We start from the raw sequence: 11452 nt of genomic DNA on the forward strand, positions 1-11452 counted from the left end.
GGGTTAGACCGTTAGCATCTTGCTCAAACCTTTCAAAAAAGACATCTGATAAGTTTCCTATTGAACTCCTCTGTATTACATCATTAGAGCATGGCTATTCAATTCAACCCGGCCCCTGGGACAATCTGTTCCCGCCCTCCAAATAGTGTGACCAAGACATAAAAAATAAATTTAGTTCAGTCGAAAAACGTCTGCTGTAGTTATGAAGTGATGTGCATCTGTTCAATACAGCACGAGCTGCAATGGAAAGCTGCGCAGAGCGTGAGTCACCATAATCGAGTGGCTTTGGATTTGTTTGTAGAAAAGGTCTTTTGTATTATGCATTGATATCTTCAATAGGGATGCAACGATTAGCCGATTTCACTAGTAACTGCGCTTTAATTGGTCACAGTTAATTAAACGTAAAGGCTTCTAACACGCATTTCTGTTGCATGGAACAAAACAAAACTGCTGCAATTAAACAAAAGTTATGCCAAGTTGCCACTTGTGCGCTAATTTTCATGATTCATGTTTACACCTTTTCCAAACTCAAATTTAAAGGACCACTCCATGTTTGGAGGGGGAAAGACTCATTTTGTTGCTACCCTGGAGTTAAATAGTTGAGTTTTAGCGTCTTTAAATCTATCTCCGGGTCTGACGGGAGCGTTTTTAGCTTACCTTAGCATAAATCATTAAATCGGATTAGACCATTAGCATCTTGCTCAAAAAAAGAACAGGAACAACTCTTCTGTAGTTTTGTCGTGTACTTAGACTGATGGAAAAGTTGCTATTTTCTAGGCTGATATGGTTAGGAACTAAACTCTTATTCTGGTGTAATAATCAAGGAACTTTGTTGCCATACAAGACACAATGATATTACGAATCACCTGAAAATAGGTAACAGCAATGTGTTACCAAAAATTATCAAATCTCTTTCTTGAAAGTTTTGAGCAGGATGCTAATAGGCTAATCCAATTTTAAAAATTGTATTAAAAAAAATAGTTGAATTTTACCATTTTTGAATCTATCTCCGGGTCTGACGGATGCACTTTTAGCTTAGCTTAGCATAAATCATTCAATCGGATTAGACCATTAGCATCTTCCCCCTGAACCAGATAAATTCAGTGACATTTTTGCTTTTACTGCAATTTTTGCATTTTTTAATCAATGTAAAAAGATCTGCTGATTAGCCTAAAACATTAAATAAAAAATATTTTAAAAAAATTTTTTTTTACTTTTATTTAAGGTTTACAATGCAAATCCAATTATACCCATTTGTTTGGTAAATATATATACTAAAAAAAATGAAAATATTGCTTTACAAACTGTATTGTAATAATTAGAGTCAAGGATTTCTGCGTATCTGTAATTAAAGCTCTCTTGAATTCAAGGATTATTTTAGACATCCCAGATAAAAGCATTGAGGTAACGTGGCACTCAGAGCAATACAATGATACGAACAAAGCAGACGGTTCTTCATTAAATAGCATGTAGAGCATATCAATGTCACCTTCAGCCCGACAGCCACCTGTCTGCTTTATATGCAGCAGAGCGTTAAATGAATATGTAATATGAAACGGCCAGAAGAGAGAGTGCTATCAGAACATGCGTTGTAGTAACTTTATATGCAGTAGCTGCTGTGCACATGTCCAAAACATTGAACTTTACGGCTGTTTTTAAACTTATTTATTGAATGTTTGTTTGGCTTGAGTTTGAATAACATGTGAATTTTTTTTCCATAATATTTCTGACAAATCTCTGTTTGTTTTTTAAATAAATTTCTTTTAGGGCTTTCATTTTTATTGTTTGTTTTCATTATCATTAATGTTATTGTTACTAATTTTGTTACCATTGTTATTATTATTATTATTATTATTATTACCATTATTAATTTATTAATATTATTATTCTTATCATCATTAACATTATTATTATTAACATTACTATTATTATTATTGTTGTTATTATTATAATTATTATTATTATTATTATTATTATTATTATTAACATGATTTTTATTACTATTATTATAATTATTTTCTTATCATCATCATTATCATTATTATTATTACCATTAACATTATTATTAACATTATTATTGTTGTTATAGTTATTACTATCATTGTAATTATTATTGTTAACAATATTTTTATAATAATAATAATAATTATTATTATTATTATTATTATTATTATTATTAGCATCAATATTATTGACATTCATATTATTAACATTATTGATTTTATAATAATAATTATTATTATTGCTAACATTATTTTATAACAATTATCATTATTATTATTATTATTATTATTATTAACAGCATTATTATTATTATTATTATTATTATTTCATTCTTTTTCTTATTATCATTATTATTATTTTTATTATTATTATTATTATGATTATTGCTGTTGTTGTTATTTTTATTGTCGGTAACAATTTTATTATTGTTGTTGATGTTGTTGTTATTGTTATAGTTATTGTTGTTGTTGTTATTGTAATTATTGTGATCATTATTATTAATATTATTATTATTATTATCGTTTAATTTTCTGTGTTTGAAAATCAAGTGTATTCCACTAAATTTTTACAATGCAAATATAATTTTTTTTAACTATTCTAATATTAAATGTTGCTACTGTGTTGCCTAAAAACAATAATAAAACATGGGAACCTTAGTTATTTTATCCTAAAGCGGTTTTACAGCAGTTATTTGACTTCCTAACATGAACAACGAACAACACAATAATTCCAGTCTTTATTTTTTTTTTTTATACTAGTTAACTCGAAATGTGTCTTACTGCTCAGTGAGAGATAATTAAGGAAATTAATTGAGGACTATTCTGCTCCTGCCTTAAAAGCAGCACATTTACATGATCATTTCAGTTCCTCATTTCAGGGTGGAGTTGAAGAAAGTTCCTGTAGGAAGAATGCAAATTGCTGTAATCCCCTTAATCTAGCTGGACAGGAAGCATGAATCCCTTGATAAGACATCCTGGGGTTTACTATGGTTCTTTCTATGCTTTTGTGTTAACTCTTGTATGCTGTTCAGATTGACAACCCTTTCCTTATGTTGGGGGCTGTTTGTGCCCCATTGACTTCTATTATTATGACATTTTTTGATTTTTTAAAGTCATGAGACCTTATAATCATTCTTTCTTGATTGTTCGTGGTTTCCCCTGTAGGGAAGAGGTCAAATGTGTTATTGTTACTGTTGATCATCAGTTGGCAGCATTAACCCTTAAGATAGGCCTATTTAGAAAAAGGAAAGCTTAGTTTCTGGGTTTTACACTACTGTATATGGAGTTCTGTGGAGTAAAACAGCGGATTATAGTGTGTGTGCATAAATACACTTACTATATTTACTATATTCTGAAAGCTGAGCTGCTTATTTAGATTTTCTCAAACTTATCAGGATAAATGCGCAAAGGTCTCTCTCACACACACACCTTATAGAAGGCAGAAACTATGCTTTTTTTTTTTTTTTTGCACTGCAACTGATGATCAACAGTAAACATGACAAACTGTACCTCTTTCCATAAGGGAAAACCAGCAACAATCAAGAATGCAAACTATGCTATAAAAAGAAGTCATTATAATGGAAGTCAATGGGGCAAAAACAGCCCCCAACATAATGAAAGGGTGGTCAATTTGCCCAGAGTGTATTGTTGAGTTTTTGAACATTTTCAAGAAAGCATTTTCCCAAAATATGTGTGAAAATGAGATTGATCAGCAAATATCATCCATTTGCTGAAACAGAGAAAGCTGTGGCCCCGTTAAGACTCAAAATCTCTCCAGAGTGGATGTAAACATCCCCATCAGCACACAAGGGTTAAACAGCAGTATAGAGCAGTATGGACCAGTGACGTATAGTGTATGTGTGAAAATCCTTACCTCTAGAAGCTGAGCAGCGGTTGGCCTGGTCTCAGGGTGTCTGTCCAAGGCTTTTTTCAGGAAATCATTAAAATCCATTGACCTGAAATACACAAAACACTTGAACCATTCGCTTTCATTTACTCACATCATTCACTCCCAGTTTTCCTCTAAATATGAATACCACAATGATGCGCGTCCATTGCGAATGGATTGTACGTTCTGCACCGTTCGTTGCGCCCAGTTAGATTTGACTTTGGATGTAAAGTACTTGTACGAATAGGCTGTTTTCACATGGCGTCATTAATGATGTGGGAAACTCAGATGGAGGGCAGTAAGTGATTCTTCTACATAGGAATCGCTATCAGAACTGAATAAAAAAAACTGATTATAGATTATTATACAACAAATAATTGTAAAATAATTTCTTCTTTCTACCAACAGGTTTCTTGCACCTTTTCCAACTTCAAATTCCAGCACTTTTCAAGCATTTTCAAGGTGCATTTGTATGCTTTTCTAGCACCTAACAACCACGGCTAATTACGTTTATATATGTTGTATATACATTTAAATCCATTGTGCCATTTTAAAAAACACAATATGATATTTCAACTTAAATTGTTGAATACTTTAGAGCATAGATTTATTGAGAGTTCACCAAAAAAAACAAAAAAAGTATATATATATATATATATATATATATATATATATATATATATATATATATATATATATATATAAATATAAATAAATAAAGTTCAGTTATTGGATACTAAAAGTATTGGAAGTATGTTTTTAAGTTTGGTCTCTTTCTACCTAAAGTTGATATCTCGAAATGAGCTCACAGTCAGATTTAGTTTGGGTGTAGAACCAAACGTTCATGACCAGTCGTCCATGATATTTCATGTGCATTGCTATTCTTTTTAAAGTCGTTGGATTGGTGTTTCAGATGCAAAGATGCAGTCTAGGTGAATGTCTCCTAAATACGCATGAAGCTAATAGTATGCCAAAACAATCAGAATTTGAATTGTGTTCATTTGACTTCTTAAAATCTTAAAACTGTATTTATACAGTTATCTGCAGCTATCTACATACCCAATATCTGCAGTCTTTGAATTCAGAACCAAAAAAAATCTGAAGTTTGAAAATATGTCTATAAAAATCTGCCTTAAAAAATTAAGTTGTCTTAAATTTCAGATGTTCAATAATCAAGTTAAGAAATTCAAATTCAAAACATTTCAATAGCATATAATCAGTTTTATTAACTTACAATTGTTAATAATTCAATTTAACACAATTCAAATTCAGATTGTTTTGGCATATTATTATAAATACGCGCATGCGGTGAACATTTTGCAATGAAAACTGGTCGCACGACAACATTTTATGCACTCGCACATATGCTCCCAAATATATTTTGAGGTCATAGATAAAATTGTGCGCATTTGCAAACAAAACGGTCACAATTTTAAACCCTGCAATTTCAAATTCAAACAGGTTCAAGCACTTTGTCAAAAATCCAAGCACTTTTCTAACCTTGAAAACATTATATTAAAAATCAAGCATTTCCAGGATTTCAAGCACCCGTAAGAACCCTGTACCAAGCCCTTAGGGAAAATAGAAAAGATTTCACAAACTACATTAGGCAGAAATGGAAAAGAGAATTAGCGATTGAAGAAATTCCAATTGAAAAATGGCTTTCTGCCTGTAAGATACAACATACAATTACCTCTCCGTGGAGGTGGAAAGAATTTGCTTGGAAAAATCTGGTTTGTTCTTACTTACATAGTATTAGATTTTCCTACTATGAAAGTCAAAAGCTTTCTTTAAAACATCATCTTTTGTGTTCAACAGAAAAAAAGAAAATCGTAAGGGTTTAAAACCAATGAGGGAGAGTATATAGTGAGTAAATGTTTATTTTTGGGTGAACTATTCCTTTAAATGGCCGCTCCTTGTCAACATTCAGTTATAGAAATGTCGAAAGCTATAAATCAAACAAAAACAAGCCACAGCTATGCTCTGAGATCAGCTCGTGTTTTTGAGAAATTTCACAGTAATGACTTAAATACTGAGCAGTCACTACCAAGCCCATTGAATTTTGTGGCTTACCACTTGGAAGGCTGATCTAAGCCGGGCGGCTCAGACTTGGCGATTTTTAGCAGGACCCTCATGGGGTTGAGCTCATGGTGTGGCGGCTCTATCTGCGCCAGCTCTATCAGCGTGATGCCCAGTGACCAGATGTCAGCCTTGTAGTCGTATGGAGCATCCTTCATGGTCTCACACATCACAACCTCTGGAGCCATCCTGAAAATACAAGATGATTTAGAGCAGGAACAGCAGGAACAGAATAAATAAAAAAAATTTAAAAGGTGTAAAAATGATGTTTTTGTCTTGTTTCTAATACAAAATTCTTAAAATCAAGAAGCATTTTCTAGACAAGAAAATTTTTTTGCCTTGTTTTAAGAAATAGGTAAAATGTAGTAAGTTTTCCTTCAAACAAGCAAAATAATCATGTTTTTGCTTTACATTATGTTGCTTCTTTAAAAAAAAAAAAACCTTCTTGATTTAGGAATTTTTAGATATTTAGACTAGAAACAAGAGAAACACTCTGAGTTATAAAAGTAATTAATTATAGCTACTATTTACTTTTCAGAAATAGTAACTCAGTAAATGGATAACATTGTTATAAAGTAGTTATAGTTACTTCTCTCATATAGTAACTGAGTTAGTAACTGGATTAAACTGTTATAAAAGTAACTAATTATAGTTAATAAGTACTTCTCGCAAATTTGATTTTGGATTTTATTTAATTATTTACAACAAAGAAAATCATTGAAATGGAGCCGGATGAAGTACAAGCTAGTTACTTCTCACAAAAAGTAACTTAGTAACTGGATTACATTGTTATAAGCGTAACTAATTATAGTTACTATTTACTTCTCAAAAAAAGTAACTGAGTTAATAACTAGATTACATTGTTAGTAGTGTAACTAATTATAGTTACTAGTTACATCTCACAAATAATAACTGAGTTAGTAACTGAATTAAACTGTTGTAAAAGTAACTAATTATAGCTACTAGTTCTCACAAATTTGATGTGATTTTTGTTTTGATTCATTTATTTCGAACAAAAAAATCATGCACAAAACAATTCTTTAAACAAAATACATTTCATCATAGTCGAAATGGAGCGGAATGAAGCGCAAGCTAGTTGCTTCTTGAAAATAGTAACTGAGTTAGTAACTGAAATAAATTGCTATAAACGTAACTATTTATGTTTATTAGTTACGTCTCATAAATAGTTATGCAGTACATAAATTACGTTACTATAAAAGTAACTAATTATAGTTACCAGTTACTTCTCACAAATATTAACTGAGTTAACTAAATTACATTGTTATACAAGTGACTATAGTTACTATTTACTTCTCAAAAAAAGTAACTGGGTTAGTAACTGGATTACATTGTTATAAACGTAACTAATTATAGTTACAACTTATCACAAAAAGTAACTGAGCTAGTAACTGGATTACATTGTCATGAAAGTAACTAATTATAGCTACGAGTTACTTCTCGTTACTTTTACCGGTCACACTTTACAATAAGGTTCATTAGTTAATGTTATTTAAGGCATTTACTAACATAAACAAACAACAAACCATACATTTACTACTGTATTTGTTCATGTTAGTTAACATTAGTTAATGAAAATACAGTTGTTCATTGTTAGTTCAAGTTAACTCACGGTGCATTAACTAATGTTAACAAGCATGGACTTGAATGTTAATAATGCATTAGTAAATGTTCAATTGTGATTAATAAATGCTGTACATGTGTTGTTCATGATTAGTTCATGTTAGTAAATGCATTAACTAATTAACCTTATTGTAAAGTGTTACCCTTTTACTTGTTACTCGTAACTGCTGCGTTACTTTTTGAAAAAAAAAGTTAAAAAAATGTATTTTGAATAAGACAAACACTAAATAAATAAATTATTATAAAACATTCTACACTATTCCATACCAATGTTGCTTTTGAACAAAATATGAGAGACATCAAAATTTATATATTGTCATTTCCACAGTGGAACAATGAAACATAATAGATGGTTAAGAATGTGTAATATTTATATTTAAATCATTGCTTCTTAGTAACAAAAATAGAATATAAATAGAACTGTATTTCTTAGTATTGTTTACAGAATTATTTTATATGTGACTATATAAATTATAAACATAAAATTTGACATCTTTACACGGTAAAGCTGATGACATAGATACAGTACATTTCAGCAAGTTTCTTTCAGCAAACCTCCTTACTGTTCTTTCATGTTTTAATCTTGGTGTAACTATATTTGTGCATCCACCATGATCAATGCAGAGTCAAAATATATTTTGTCAAAATATACTGACAAATGTATCTGTTTTAGTCCCAAAAACAAAAATGCCATGTAAACAGGCAAAATATTAAATGTTTTTTTTTTTTTTTTTTTTGAGGGAAGCTTAAAACATTGCCCTGCTTAAAATGTACTAATATATTTACCCAGTGACAAACAAAATAAGTGTCAGCTAATTATAGAATGTTTATAGATACACAGAGACACTAATTTAGCTACCCTTGTGTATACTCAAAAGAAGGACAAAGGTAGGACAGACACTTTATATTAGGACATTTAATCTGTACTCTAGTTAATGATTGTTTAGAGCTTCTGTAGGATATCAGTTCTCTATCACTCTCTATGCAAAACCTTAAACACCAAACATGTCATTTTCAATAATATAATGAAAATTGATGATGTAAATTTTAATATTAATGAGGTAAATTAGATTTGTGGTTGAAATCATGCATTGAAGCATTGATGTTTAATTAGCGCTTCTTAAATGTTTAGTCTTGACTATGTTGGTATTTATTTTGTGCTCCTATAAAGTGAGTAAACTAACATTTTGATAGAATAAGATCTTTTCGCTCAGCTATGTTTGTTTGTTTTTTTTTGTAGGGAAATTTAACATTATTATTTGAAAATGTAATTTTTTTTTTATGTTTCCCAAGTTCCATTTAATGGAGAGTTTGTTTTATATATAGCACTTACCAATAAGGCGTCCCAATAAAAGAGTCTCGTCTTTGGAGGGTTTTGGTGTTTTTGGCAGAAACTCCAAAATCCGCTGACAAAAAGCAGAATAACAGTTATTATTAATAATAGTTGTGGAATGTATATTAAATTTCATCAACATTACTGTACCTGTAATTACACATTTTACAGATTACAGATACTAAAAATCTATACGCTGTAAAATAAAAAATGCTGGGTTCCACACAATGTTCAAGTTAACGTAATTTTTTTTTTTTTTACAAATTTAAGTGGACTAAACTTAAAACAATTAAGTTGTTCCCAAAAAAAACTTAAGAATTGTGTTGTTTCAACTTATTTTAAATACATAGCTTAAACAAACAGCAAAAGTCATTGTTTAAGTGTAAAATGTGCATGTGTTTAGTTGAATTAATCCACTCATTAATTCACTGCTTTTTGCAGCAGATTTTAATGAGATATTGAATAAAGGAGAATTACCGTTTGGTTTATCTAGCAAATGCAGGGCTTGCATAGATATTAATGTGTTCGTTATAACATACTGTCGAAATCAGAATTATTAGCCCTCCTGATATATTAGCCCTCCTGAATTATTAGCCCTCCTGAATTATGAGCCCTCCTGAATTATGAGCCCTCCTGATATATTAGCCCTCCTGATATATTAGCCCTCCTGATATATTAGCCATCCTGAATTACTAGCCCTCCTGATATATTAGCCTTCCTGATATATTAGCCCTCCTGATATATTAGCCCTCCTGATATATTAGCCCTCCTGATATATTAGCCCTCCTGAATTACTAGCCCTCCTGATATATTAGCCCTCCTGATATATTAGCCATCCTGAATTACTAGCCCTCCTGATATATTAGCCCTCCTGAATTATGAGCCCTCCTGAATTATGAGCCCTCCTGAATTATTAGCCCTCCTGAATTATTAGCCCTCCTGAATACTAGCCCTCCTGATATATTAGCCCTCCTGAATTATTAGCCCTTATGAATTATTAGCCCTCCTGAATTATGAGCCCTTATGAATTATTAGCCATCCTGAATTATGAGCCCTCCTGAATTATGAGCCCTCCTGAATTATTAGCCCTCCTGAATTATGAGCCCTCCTGAATTATTAGCCCTTATGAATTATTAGCCCTCCTGTATTATTAGCCATCCTGAATTATTAGCCCTCCTGAATTATTAGCCCTCTCCTGAATTATTAGCCCTCTCCTGAATTATTAGCCCTCCTGAATTATTAGCCCTTATGAATTATTAGCCCTCTTGAATTATTAGCCCTTATGAATTATTAGCCCTCCTGAATTATGAGCCCTCCTGAATTATTAGCCCTCCTGAATTATTAGCCCTCTCCTGAATTATTAGCCCTCCTGAATTATTAGCCCTCCTGAATTATTAGCCCTCTCCTGAATTATTAGCCCTCCTGAATTATTAGCCCTCTTGAACTTTTAGCCCTCTTGAACTTTTAGCCCTCCTGAATTATTAGCCCTCATGTACAGTTTTTTTTCCCACAATTTCTTTTTAATGGAAAGAAGATTTATCCAACACATTTCTAAACATAATGGTTTTAATAAATGATTTATTTTATCTTTGTCATGACAGTACATACAACTCTACTAGATATTTGTCAACATACTTGTATTCAGCTTAGAGTGACATTAAAAGGCTTAACCAGGTTAATTAGGCAAGTAAGGATAATTAGGCAACTTATTGTATAACAGTGGTTTGTTCTGTAGCCAATTAAAAAACTGCTTAAGTGGGCTAATAATATTGATCTTAAAATGGCTTTAAAAAAATTTTAATCTTTAATGAAATAAAAATATATCCGAAATAAAACAAATAAGACTTTCTCCAGAAGAAAAAATATTTTAGGAAATACTGTGAAAAATGCCTTGCTCTGTTAAACATTATTTGGAAAATATTTGAAAGAACAATAAACACCTTAAAGGCTAATAATTGAGCCTTCAACTGTGTGAGACCCTATAAAGCTGTTTAAGTGAGTATTTGAAGCTGAAGTATTTTCTCTCACAGGAAGCTGTAAAGGCCAAACACTCTAGTATCTCTTGGCCTGACATTCTGGAGAAGCATTAACCAGCACATAATAAAGCCACATTCAGTCACATGTTAAGCAGCATTCAGAGGGAATCCTTCTCGCATTGCATTAGTAAAGCCAGTGAGAATGGAGCAGAGAAGTGGAATGAAATATCAGAAATCAGTCATTGGCAAACTGTGGCACTTTACAGCACAACCCGTCCGATTCAATCTAAAGGTTTCAGAGAAATGTAGACTCAGTGTGTGTGTGTTTGTAAGGGTGAGAGAGGTCAAAAGAATTAGTAAAAAATCCTGCAATGGCACAAACACAAGACGCTCAACCAAAGGTCACACTTAAGCTCCGTGTCTAAGTAGACAACCTTTTAATGTAACAGTTCATGCAAAATATAATAAACAAATGAAACTCTCTTTCAAGACAGTTTTATAGTAATCATAATTAGACAATCAACAAAATTGC

The 11452-nt window shown here is 31.4% G+C and overlaps 1 protein-coding gene across 1 annotated transcript in view; it reads right to left on the reverse strand.

The window, feature by feature from the left end:
* The window catches only part of stk10 (serine/threonine kinase 10), an 83329-nt gene that overhangs the window by 34185 nt on the left and 37692 nt on the right, over window positions 1-11452 (reverse strand). The window contains 3 exon segments of the mRNA NM_201133.2: window positions 3877-3958; window positions 5965-6159; window positions 8945-9017. Coding sequence (NP_957427.2) covers window positions 3877-3958; window positions 5965-6159; window positions 8945-9017 — 350 coding nt within the window.

Source organism: Danio rerio, chromosome 21 (genome assembly GCF_049306965.1).
Source record: "Danio rerio strain Tuebingen ecotype United States chromosome 21, GRCz12tu, whole genome shotgun sequence".
In the NCBI taxonomy this organism is placed as follows: domain Eukaryota; kingdom Metazoa; phylum Chordata; class Actinopteri; order Cypriniformes; family Danionidae; genus Danio; species Danio rerio.